This window comes from Neoarius graeffei, chromosome 13, assembly GCF_027579695.1.
Source record: "Neoarius graeffei isolate fNeoGra1 chromosome 13, fNeoGra1.pri, whole genome shotgun sequence".
NCBI lineage: Eukaryota > Metazoa > Chordata > Actinopteri > Siluriformes > Ariidae > Neoarius > Neoarius graeffei.
The window spans coordinates 51,884,200-51,897,291 of NC_083581.1; the positions used below are offsets into that span (position 1 = coordinate 51,884,200).

Sequence of the window (13,092 nt, forward strand, 5' to 3'; positions counted from 1 at the left end):
GTAAACAACTTGTAGAATATAAAATTATACGTTTATTGACCGTGCTTTCATCATTGAAAGTTGGTTGCCATGTTTGTGTGCAGTCTACAAGAATGTTTGTTTGATTTTTCTTATTTTATAAAAGAATTGCTTATAGGGAACAGTTAATAAAGAATGTTAGCTCTTAAATGTTTCAAGGAGTGAAATATGCAGTGCTATCGTCCTGGTTGCTGGCCAGATCAGAGAACATTATGTTCCAAGAAACTAATTAACAGGGTACAGGGGAAAGTCTGCTAAACCTCTGTGTAAAAAAAAAAAAAAGGGTTTAGTTACGTGTTTCTACCTCTAAAATCTGTATCTCTTTTGGTGTTTGGCGATTATAAGTCAAACGCCTTTCTAGAAATAAATTAACTGGACAGTATGTACTTATGGTCAGAAGTGTCAGTGTGTTCTGAAAGTTTGGTAGCAGATGAAACAAACCATTTGAGCTGTGTGTGTCTCTCTGTATGCCCTTGCTTTAGTTGTCGGGATGGACCAGCAACCTGGTGGACATAGTGATGGCACATCATTTCAGCACAGTAAGTCTTAATACACACTGCATCGCCTTCACAGCCATATCTGTCCCTGTGACTGTAGCAAACCTGTCTACAAAAGAAAAAAAAAAAGTAATGTAACATACGTTCATACCTGCAAACTCATGAGGGTTGAAAAAAGTGACAAACTACCGGTAACCCCCCGGCCCCCTTAAACAGCGCGCGATCAAGGAAAATAAAGGGAAAAGACAACATTTAAAACAGACAAGATTTATTCATTTTTAGCTTTGCAATTTTCAGTTTTGCATCTGACACCTCATTACATTACCGTTAAGGAAGGGAAAATTATAAAAAGTAAAATTTGAATTTAAAAAAGTAATTTTTGAAGTGTGACACTGGAAACTTTCTTCAGCAGACCAGTTTATCATTTTTTAGACCTTTTGGCCCGAACAAGCCGTTCAAGGACACGTTTATGCTGCTCTGCCATGTGCCTCTTTCGCGCCATGCTATCCTTCTTCACCACCTCTGCCCTATTACCAGCAGCACACCAAATTCAGCCCTCCTTTCCTTCAGTGCTGCCAAATTCATGGTGTGTGTGAGAGAGTGTGTGTGAGAGAGTGTGTGTGAGAGAGTGTGTGTGAGAGAGTGTGTGTGAGTGAGAGAGAATCTCTCTCACTCACACACACACACTCTCTCTCTCTCTCTCTCACACACACACTCTTTCTCTCTCTCTGAGTGTGTGAGAGAGAGAGAAAGTGTGTGTGAGAGAGAGAGAGAGAGATTCTCTCTCTCACTCACACACACACACACACACACACACTTTGTGTGTGAGAGAGAGAAAGTGAGTGTGTGTGAGTGAGAGAATCTCTCACTCACACTCACTCACTCACTCGCTCTCTCACTCACACACACACACTCTTTCTCTCTCTCAGAGAGTGTGAGTGAGAGAGAGAGAAAGTGAGTGTGTGTGTGAGAGAGTGAGTGAGAGAGATTCTCTCTCACACTCACTTTCTCTCTATCAGTCACATACACACTCTCTCTCTCTCTCTCTCTCTCTCACTCACACACGCAACTAACCGGTTCTCTGAATACAACCGAGATCAACACATATTACGTTATAATTTTGACAATCCCACCAATAGTTTCACATAAAAATGATTTCTCTTACCCAAAACACGCGTTTATAGATCCTTATGTTCAACAAAAAATGACTTTATTCAAACTGATTTGACATTTTTTTTCTGTTTTGTTTCAGCCCACAGAAACATCTTCCGTGTCGCGCGTTCGGTTCAAACGTAACAGCCCCGCCCCTTGCGTCTTACATCATAAAACGCGACTCACAGACCACCAAATCACAGGTACCAAAAAAAACACCCTAAAGCCTCTTTAAATCGCACTCATCGTAACAGCTTTCTCCGCATACTAAAAATGTTTTTCCGTCTCCAGATGTAATATAGAGTTCCGGAAAAAATCAGAAAATATGATTCCGTGAGCTGTTTTCAAGACTCAGTGTCCCGTTCTGCATTGCGTTTGGATGATCTCTGCCATCCTCCTATACACACCCGTATTCAAGAAAACCCCGCCTCTATTCAGTTACAATTCGCGGATACTGTCCAGTGTTCTGTAAGACTATTGGCTTGTTGGAATGTCATCCAATCAGAGAGATGTTTGAAGTATGAAGAAGGCGGAAATGGTCTGAATGTGGGTGTGAGGAGAAAAGTAGTAGTACTACTTTGAAGTAGTAGTACATTGAAACCAAATGTTCGGCAACATAGCCTCGCGCACACCCCCCCCCCCCCCCCCCCCCCCCCCCAAAAAAAACTCTTCGGATCTACACGATTCACTCAAGTGACCTATTTTGGGATCAAAACGGCGAATTTCGCCGAAAGGTAACTAGTTTGCAGGTATGTACGTTAAAGGGCTGCTTTATTAATAAACACTGAGCAACAGGTTAGCATACAAAAGAAAAAGATGACCATATGATATGAGTTGTAAATATTGTAACTCCGTTCATTGAGAGTTTCTGTATATGATTATGAAATAAATAATGGGCATGACTCAAACAAGAAGAACTGAGTGGACTCAAGTGAAAGTTATGATAGAATGTTTGTCCAATCCTAGGATGAACTGACAGAAAACCAGGAGATCATTCAGACATACCGCCTACACATTGCTCAGGATATGAACCAAGACAACCTGGCATTGTTCTGCAACTCCTACAACAGGTACTGAACAGATCTACAAAGACTGTCCTCCCCTCAGCACCCATACTGACCAGACATGCAACTTAAGAGTGCACCAGTACTGACCAGTACACTTCTTTTTATCTTCATAGCCGCCGAGATCTGGAGATTGAGAGGCCAGTCATAGGGCTTAATGAGGAAACTGTCAACACTCTGAAGTAAGTGTTTAGTCATTATCATGAGTTTTGCTAGAAAGCCACAGTATATAACTCTGCACAATGCAATTTTTAAATGTGTGTGTATATAGATTGCTAAATAATTGTGCTATCAAATACGTGTTCAAAATACCATACATGTGTGAAATTTCCTGTTTTTCTTTTCAGGTGTCCTGCATTGCTTGTTGTGGGTGATACATCTCCAGCTGTGGAGGCTGTTGTGAGTGATGGAATTCAGTATTCAATGTTAAAACAACCAACAGAAACATCTAATCATTTATAATCCTACGTTAAAGAATCTGTAACTCTGACATTAAAGGAACAGTCCACCGTACTTCCATAATGAAATATGCTCTTATCTGAATTGAGACGAGCTGCTCCGTACCTCTCCGAGCTTTGCGCGACCTCCCAGTCAGTCAGACGCAGTCAGACGCGCTGTCACTCCTGTTAGCAATGTAGCTAGGCTCAGTATGGCCAACGGTATTTTTTGGGGCTGTAGTTAGATGCGACCAAACTCTTCCACGTTTTTCCTGTTTACATAGGTTTATATGACCAGTGATATGAAACAAGTTCAGTTACACAAATTGAAACGTAGCGATTTTCTATGTTATGGAAAGTCCGCACTATAATGACAGGCGTACTAACACCTTCTGCACGCTTCGGCAGCGCATTGATACGGAGCTCAGATATCAATGTGCTGTCGAAGCGCGCAGAAGGTGTTAGTACGCCTGTCATTATAGTGCAGACTTTCCATAGCATAGAAAATCGCTACGTTTCAATTTGTGTAACTGAACTTGTTTCATGTCACTGGTCATATAAACCTATATAAACAGGAAAAATGCGGAAGAATTTGGTCGCATCTAACTACAGCCCCAAAAAATACCATTGGCCATACTGAGCCTAGCTACATTGCTAACAGGAGTGACAGCGCGTCTGACTGCGTCTGACTGACTGGGAGGTCGCGCAAAGCTCGGAGAGGTACGGAGCAGCTCGTCTCAATTCAGATAAGAGCATATTTCATTATGGAAGTACGGTGGACTGTTCCTTTAAGCACATTTGCACTATGTTTAATTAGCTCTCACGACCATAGGTTGGTGAGCTTTTACCATCACGCAACGTCCTTCCACAGTTCACAAAAATCGCTACTCCTCCCCGAGTTTTCGCTGGATTTTGATCGTTTTGTTTAGAAGATCTAATCAGTCTGCACTAAAATTACTCCCTGGTTTTGTGATTTCTCATTAACGAGTTGCTAATTAGGCCGGTTAACAAATTTGCAGGAAAATCGCTACTCCTCCCTCGGTTTTCAATGGATTTTGATTGTTTGGAAGATCAAATTGTTCTAATTGTTCTCATGAAGAGTAACTTGGCTAATTATATGGCATATGAGTCTGGTTTCTCAAGGTACAGCCGTGTGAGCTACTGCGTCGCTGACGCTCTGGTTAATGTACTGTATATGTGTAGCGGTCTGGGAAAGCCAATCAGATGTCATTGTAAATTCTGGCAAACAGCCAAAAAAGATGTTTTTGACCAAAATTAGATTTTTCAGTGCATAATATACTTTGACACCTCGAATTTAATTAACCTTAATTATAGCTCACAAAATTAAATTGAAATTCATACTACTTTTTTTTTTTTTTTTTAAACTTTGCTTAAACTTTGTCTGTAAAGATTACAACCATTAAAGACCTAGTTTAACATGCAGCCAGTCTGCATAAAGATGTAGAAATGACCCCAGATAATGCATAAAATATGGTTAAAAGTTTGTGATCATCACACCTGTATTTGGGTCTTCCCCAAACTGTTGCCACAAAGTTGGAAGCGCACAATTGTATACAGTGTCTTTGTATGTAAAACTGTGATATTTAGTTTCCCTTCACTGCAACTAAAGGACCCAACCCTGTTTCTTCATGGCAGTTCCACTGTACACAGAGTAAGCCCCATTGAGCTATGATTTGCTTAGGACGCAGACTGCGCACAAGGCCTCTTCACTTGACACTAGTGCACGAATGCACTTGTGACTGAATGAGCAAGTGAAGAGGGTACCAACTCCTGTGGTGTTGTCTATGGTTTTGGAATGGGATGTCCAATGGCCAGGTGTCCATATACTTTTGACTTTGTGTATGTATGCATACATACAGTACCTGTCAATGAATGACACACCTTCTAATTCAGTGGGAGGTTTTTTTTTCTTTATTTTTATTCATTAAATGACACTTCCCGTTTTAAAGTAATGATGGATGTCGTTTCTCTTTACTTAGTTGAGCGGTTCTTGACATAACATGGATTACTGCAGTTGTGGAATAGGGCTGTTTACTCTGTTTACTGTTTGATAATGTCAAATACATTAAAGGATATGGGACATGGATTTTTTTTCTGGGTATAATTATGTATAAAGGACATAAGAAATGCCATCTAAATCACTGCAGGGCGTCAAAAATGTGAAAATCATCACATTATTCAACTTTTTTTATACATCAGCATAAAACAATGATTCGTTAATTAGCTAGGTGGTCACGTGACCCGTGACTGCACAAAAACTTTCCAAGGAGCCAGCGCTTGGGAATCTAATGTAAACAGGTTACCGAAATGGACACCATCGACAGTGACATTCCCGATGTTTCACAGAGATGTGAAGTTAGACCCTATCAATTCGAACCGATAGCTGGAAATTCACATGAACATGGATCTTGTCTTTACTCTGACGGGTCAGATGATTCTGAGAGTGAGAGTTCATTCATTCCCCATGAAACTGAAAGCGGTCGGCTCGATAACACTTCCTGGTAAGTTAAAACAATTCTGCTCAAAGGCTAATGATCTGTTGAAAGAAGTATTATTTTTGTATCATACATTGAAAGTTCATCATAAATCTAGCTAAAGTCCGTTGCAAGCTAGTTTGTTTTTTTTTTGCTGATATTTTTCGAGATTGATTGAGATACAATGCTTCCAGAGTCCGAGATGAAAACATTCAAAATGGCGAAACGAGTCAGAATTATGATGATCAATAATTGATACACCCAAAATTATAATACTAATCCTTACCTCAGCTTTCAGTCGCTTAGCGAATGCACCTCGTGGTGGCCGTAGCACTTCGGGTTTCACTCCGCCGTCTTGTTCCTGAATTGGGACGTTGGGAACGGCTCCATCTTTAAGTAGCCTCTTAAATTTGGCTTGGCAATTAATATCACTCAGTACCTGAGTATTAATGTTGAAAGAATCCTCAGTGAAATGGTCTGAACACAGTTTGTGGGAAACAGTAGGTGCAAAGTTTTTTCAACAGGTGTTCTGTAAAGTTATCCTACCTCTTGGATTTGTCCTACCAAGCCTACTGCGCATTAGTGATGGGAATTTCGGCTCTTTTTCGGGAGCCGGCTCTTTTGGCTCTTCTTACTATAAGGAGCCAGCTCTTTCGGTTCCTGAGATTTTATTTTTGATTTAATTGCTGCAATTAACTAGTTAATTAATTACATTATTATTTTTATTTTATCAATAGCATGTTTTCTATTTTATTTTTTAGTTTTTGTAGCCATTGTAAAGCTTTGTAAAGTATAGCAGTGTAACAATGTTCTAGCTATAGAAATAAAACTTACTTACCAATTAATAAATTATTTTCTCACAAACATAATACAAAACTGTGTTATATTACCAATATAAAATACACAGAAGACATCAACTGTTTATCCTTTATGGCTTTATTTCACACTCGACCTTGAACAAAATGCCACAAAATAAATTATGAAGTATAAATCAGGCCTAAGAAACTATGAAGCAAAGTTGGAAATTATTTTAACAAACACAGAACAATGTGCAACAAAATATTTTATTAAATAAAATATTAAATAAAATATTAGACTCCTCTCCCCTGCGCTCCACAGCTTTAAGCATTACACCAATTTTCGTATTTTCGCAGCTGTGAATGACATCAACCCCCCCAACCAAAAAAAGTAGGCGTACACCATGCTACTTTTTTTTTCTTTGAATGGTAATAGACAACACAAAGACGCAATCGGACAGCAACTTTTTTTGTGAAAGTCTCTCTCTGAGGCACCTAAGGACAAAAAACTAATTCGGCTCCCCAACTCGGCTCCCACCGAAGAGCCAGCTCCCGTCGTTCACTTCAAAGAGCCGGCTCTTTGAACCGGATCGTTCGCGACCGACACATCACTACTGCGCATGCACAGGTGAGCCCACACTTTCCTCAGCTCCGGGTCTTTGGGGAATGCAAAAAAACTTACTCCAGGGTATTTCCCATTGGAATTATTGCAACCATAAGCAGCACAATACACCATGATGTTCAATGTATGTTAAAGACTATAAAAACAATTTTCTTGTCATCCACTTCTCCATTCATCTACCCGCTTGTGCTGTGCCCGAAAGTTTTTGTGACGTATGATCACGTGACCGCGGCTCTTCCGGTTGTAGAAAATGCATAATGGAAAGAAACTGATATAGCGTGCATTTATGTTTCATGTCCCATATCCTTTAAGAAGGCAAGAAATTGCACTAATTAACTTTTGACAAGGCACGCCTGTTAATTGAAAAGAATTCCAGGTGACTACCTCATGAAGCTGGTTAAGATAATGCCAATAGTGTGCAAAGCGTCATCAAGGTAAACGGTGGCTACTTTGAAGAATCTAAAATATGAAACATATGTTTTGTTTAATATATATTTTTTTTGTTCACCACATAATTCCATATATGTTTCATGTTATTTCATAGTTCTGATGTCTTCAGTGTTCTACAATGTAGAAAACAATCAAAATACATAAAAACCTATGAATGAGTCAGGCTGTCCAAACTTTTGACTGGTACTGCATATACATATATATATATATATATATATATATATATATATATATATATATATATATATATGAAATACATAGACACTCGCATACATGTATAAACTGTGATTTCCTAACACAGGTCAAGCCTACATACATGTTATAATGGCATAGCTGCCAACATTCCGAAATTGTAAATAGTAATACAAGGTTGGGTACTGAGTCTTGGTGGGGGGTCGGGGGGGCTTTGCCCCCCCGCCGCCAAAGCTTTCTAGCCAAACTACCCTGAAAAATCACACCAAAACAAAATAGTTTGACACAATTTATTCTACAAACTAAACTATCATCTTGCATTAATTTGCAAAGTTCTTTTCAACAATGGAAACAAATTTACCTGGAACTAGAATACATATATCATCAAAGCAATTTGGCACAGATCAAACATAAAAGGAACCTCTTGTAATCAACACCAAACATAAAAATGTCTCAAAACATGCTTGGCACAAAGTGAAACAGCTCAAAAAAGTGTCAATTTCAACTTGCTTCTTCACATGACTACAAATCAAACAGAACAGAATCAACACACCGCCGGGCATCAAATCGTGCCCGCCAATCACAACGCAAGGTTTTTGTTTGGATTCTTTGTGCGGGCTTTTGCAGGAGTGACGACAAGGCTGCGCGACATTGGAGAAAGCACAACAGGAAAGATGGCTACGGCTATTGAACAGCACTCGTTTGACTCCGCTTTGGAATCAGTTTTAGAAGAATTAGGAGTTTTCGTTGAAACATGAGCAGGAAGAGGCTCTCCGCTCATTCCATGATCGCTGAATCTTCACCAAAACACTCGACACTCCAATGGTGTCCCTCTCCACATGCTGTTTGTTTACCCCATGGACATATAAACATAGACGCCGCATTGAGCTGGTGGCCCGTTGCTGGGATACGTCAGAGTGTCCGCCATATTGGATGTGGCAAATCTTCCCCGTAAACCAGTGCAAGTAAATGGACTGAACTTCATAAAGCCCCTTTCTACAATAATATTTAACTCGATGCCTTTTATTCACCCATTAAGACACACACGTATATATTTGGGAAACAAACAGGCATCAAAACAACATATATAACTTTTAATGTGATGGTTATAAATAGTGTGCGAAATACCCTGTACACTGCAAACTAGCGACAGATACGCAATAGATAGCTCAGGTAAGCTAATCAGTCAGCATACCGTAGCAAGCTACCAGAACCTGAGGCCACAATAACCAACCTACAAGACTGAATATGATAAATGATGGAAATAGTGGAAAAACTGGAAATAGTGAATGAAAATAAAAATTTACTGTTTTATTTATTGAGTCACCACACAGACCTACTCTCGTTGAATAAAGTGAGCTGAATGAGCGCCAAACTGAGTTCAGCCAGGTTCTAACGTCATACCAAAACAAAATACATCACTGATTCCTTCACATTCAGAAAGGTTAAAAACATTCATCATACGTTCAAAAACGTTCATCATAGTGTGGCACTGTATTCTCTAATTCTCACAGCTTATAACTCTACACCTACCCGGTGGAGATGAGCTGGGAAACTGAAGACTGAAGGAACAGTATTGAAAAGTATTTTTCCAGTCTCACCTGTGAAAGGTAATCCCATGTGATCTCGTTTGGACGGTAAACCTGTTGGTACAGTTAAACGCAGCACATGAATGAGGCATCTTTATTCTCGGCTACTGTCTAGACGCTATACCAGAGACGGTTGAAGAATCTCCACTTTGCCACATCCAATATGGCGGCGAGGATGACGTATGAGACGCCGCATTCTGCGTAGAATATGTTTATATGTCTATGGTTTACCCTCCCCCACTGCTTTCTGTCGCTCTGACTACGTCACAGTCACTGTTGCGCTGATTGGTCAGAGCGTTGGCCTATACGCACAGAGACAGTTTGAAAGACAACGGGTTCAAATACGAATCCCACCGGTGATGGACTTTGAAAATGACCCATGAAAATTGGCAAAATCGTTTTTTATTGTAGTAAATTCGTATTTTCGTAATCAAAACGACAAATCGTAATAAATACGATTTATTCGTAGTAGTTGGCAGCTATGTAATGGTCATGTGATGTGCAGCCATCAGAGGTGGACAAAGTACCCAACTTCGTTACTTAAGTCAAAGTACAGATCCCACTGGTCAAATGTCACTCCGATACAAGTGAAAATTGTCCAGTCAAATTTTTACTTAAAGTACTAAAGTATTTGCTTTTAAAAGTACTTAAGTATTAAAAGTACATTTTCTGTCAATGCGTTGTTGTATTATTGCTACAATGCTTACAAAACCTAACGCTGTTACCAAAGACAGAAATGTGAATTCACAAAATGAACGCATGCTGTGCCAGCATGGTGGTTTAACGTTAAGTCAGTGAAGCTCCACCTGACATGCTAGCAAACTCTTTTCAAACTCAAAATCATATTGGGTAGCTAACACTACGAGAAAAGAAATATTTCTGCATTCTGTTTATTTGGCAAGATTATGCTAAAACATGTTTCTGAAAGGACTTCAGACAAGTTAACGTTATTCCTGTTAGCATAACTCTGTTTTTACATGCTAACTTAACAGTGTCCATGTTAACTAGCTATGTGTAAACGTTAGCCGTGGACAAGGCGATGGCAACTTGGCGGGCAAATCCATAGAAAGACTCATCAGACTGCATAGCTATTGCAATGTTATCTCTAGCTCTAAAAGCACAGACAACTTCATTGCAAGCTTTCTCTTGGAATAAAACGTTTATATACCTCTATATGCGCCCGCAGGTTGGATGGTGAGTTTTTGTAGGCTGTGATGTGGTTCATTTTAGGCAAACAAAGAAAACATTTAAAACAAAATGAATCTTTAATCCTTTCAGAAAACTGAAACATGGGTTCTAGGTATAGCCAAGAGTGCGTGCATTCCCCAGAAGAACTGCCTGCTTCCATTCTGCCATCAACCGATCGTGTTAAATAATGCTGCTGAGAAACCACTGAACTTGATTTTATGCAGTCTATGGATGTGACCCCAGTGATTACTGATAGTCTTTCAGTGTTGCCTGCGAAAAAACAATCACGTTTTAGAAAAAAGAAAAAAAATCCACGTTCAAAGCTGCTCCATAGTAATGAGGACCTTGATAGAAATGTAGTGGAGTGAAGAGTACAATATTTGCCTTTCAAATGTAGTGAAGTTAGTCATAAGTTTCCAAAAAAAATACTGAAGTAAAGTACAGATACTCAAAGTGTACTTAAGTACTAGGGGTGGGTATTGCCAAGGACCTCGCGATACGATATGCATCACGATACTTGAGTCACAATACAATATGCATCACGATACTTGAGTCACGATACGATATTGCGATATCAAAATGATGCGATATATTGCGATATTCTACATAGTTCACTGAAAAATGTAAACTGCATTATGCATCTTAAAATCCGAGTTGTATGTACATCAGATGATAGTGATAATTCATGGGACAAACTGAGTCAAAACAATGTAATTCAAATTATCCATGCCATTTTATTGTAACTATACAAGCGCAAGTTACAACATATTTGCAGGAACAACACACTGTCTGGAACACAGTGAAAAGTGCAGTGGGCATCTTAGTCTCCCTGAGCACAATTATGAAACAAAGTGCAGTGTGGGTCAGTGTCCACACACTGAAACTGAATTGAAACCTCAGTGAATCATGTTTCTTCTGAACTTAGAGTAAATACTCAAAATAAAATGCGGTGTCTCACACACACTAAAATTGAAAATGCAAAATAAAGTGCAGCTTCTTGCCTTTGGCCTTAAAGTGCTGATGACACGAACATGACTCTATGCAATTTCTTAAATAAACTGTACAACATGGCAAACATGTTAGATTTCTGTTATAATTACGTGAAAAGAAGCTGTTGTTACGCGAATATCCAACTTTTAATTGCACAGCGCAAGAAAACTGGGTCCGTGGCTCGCGGCTATGCTGTGACGTCAGCGGAAGAACACGCTGCGGTTCACTGGCTGTTCTACTCAATGGAAATGGCGCATGAAAACGCCGGTGAACTCTCTAGTGCTAGCTCTTCCTCTGAACAAAAGAACAACCAAATACTGGTACTTTAAGCAGTGATCATGATGGCATGATTTTATCTGATTTTAAATAAATGAGATTGATAATGTGAATGTTCACCACTAGTACATACAAACTCTGCAGCTTCTGATTCAGCAGCTGCGTCATACTCCGCAAAAACATCAGCAAGAACCTACAATATAAATGGAAATGCAAGACATTAAGCTCAAATGGCTTTTGGAAAGTATAATTTCTAAATTTTTTCTACATATTCTTGAAGTCGGTCATCGGGGTACTTGCTACCGTTCCCTAACAACGCATGGCAAAGGGTAAAGTGTAGTGTTGCTACGAGTACTTGCTAAAGCCTCCGGTGGAAGATCCTCGATGTGCTGATAAGACATACAGTTCTATATAACACACAAGTGTCACGATAATCACAAAACAGATGCAAATTGTTAAAATACCTAATTTTTAAGCAATCATGTATTGATCTCTTCCGAATAGAATCTATGATAGCCTACCCTCTTTACCCTTTGCCTCTCGTTGCTAGGCGGCAGTTTCATGAAAGCTGCAAGCTTTCACAAGCAAATACATGACTGATATCACGCTGACTTTATGATTACATTTATGATTATCATGAACGTGTACTCTATGATGTGTACTCTATGAGCGCTCTGGAGCGAGTCACTTCCAAGATGGCCGCGCAGACCTCAGTGTTACTATTTTTAGCATCATGTCGGAGCACTCTATAGCTTTATCTTATGTCGTTTCACAACACATGTTCTGACAGGAGGACTGTCTTTGGAGGAGTTGCCTTGTCCTAGGCGACTGCTGGATCCGGCATAGCTACTAGTAGACCCCCTCCGGAATACTGTAGGCACTGCTGATGGTAGCAGCACACATTTGTGCTGAACTGCACACCCAAGAGATTCTTTTAAGCTGGGAAGGGTGTCAAAACAATCCAAATCGAAGTGTTCAGAGTACAGGACGGATGTTGGTGAGGGCTCCCACTTGTCACGAGTGCGCCTGACTTGCTTCACCCACTTCGCATGCAGCTCAGGATCTCTGGGAAACTTGAATAAACTTACCCCATCCTTGTGGGTTTTGGAGCAAAAGCCGGCAACACAACGCGAAGGCATAACAACTATATATATATATATATATATATATATATATATATATATATATATATATATAATTAGTGCTGTCAAGCGATTAAAATATTTAATCGCGATTAATGTCGCGACAGTCATAGTTAACTCGCGATTAATCGCACATTTTTGTCACACAAAAAACCATTGTAATTCTCTTAGCATAAAAAAGTG

The 13,092-nt window shown here is 39.6% G+C and overlaps 1 protein-coding gene across 3 annotated transcripts in view; it reads left to right on the forward strand.

The window, feature by feature from the left end:
• ndrg3b (ndrg family member 3b) overlaps window positions 1-13,092 on the forward strand; it is a 143,579-nt gene that overhangs the window by 117,423 nt on the left and 13,064 nt on the right. For all 3 annotated transcript variants that reach the window (XM_060938005.1, XM_060938006.1, XM_060938007.1), the window contains 4 exons: window positions 501-557; window positions 2,634-2,737; window positions 2,848-2,913; window positions 3,079-3,130. In XM_060938005.1, coding sequence (XP_060793988.1) covers window positions 501-557; window positions 2,634-2,737; window positions 2,848-2,913; window positions 3,079-3,130 — 279 coding nt within the window. The remainder of the gene's footprint in view (window positions 1-500; window positions 558-2,633; window positions 2,738-2,847; window positions 2,914-3,078; window positions 3,131-13,092) is intronic.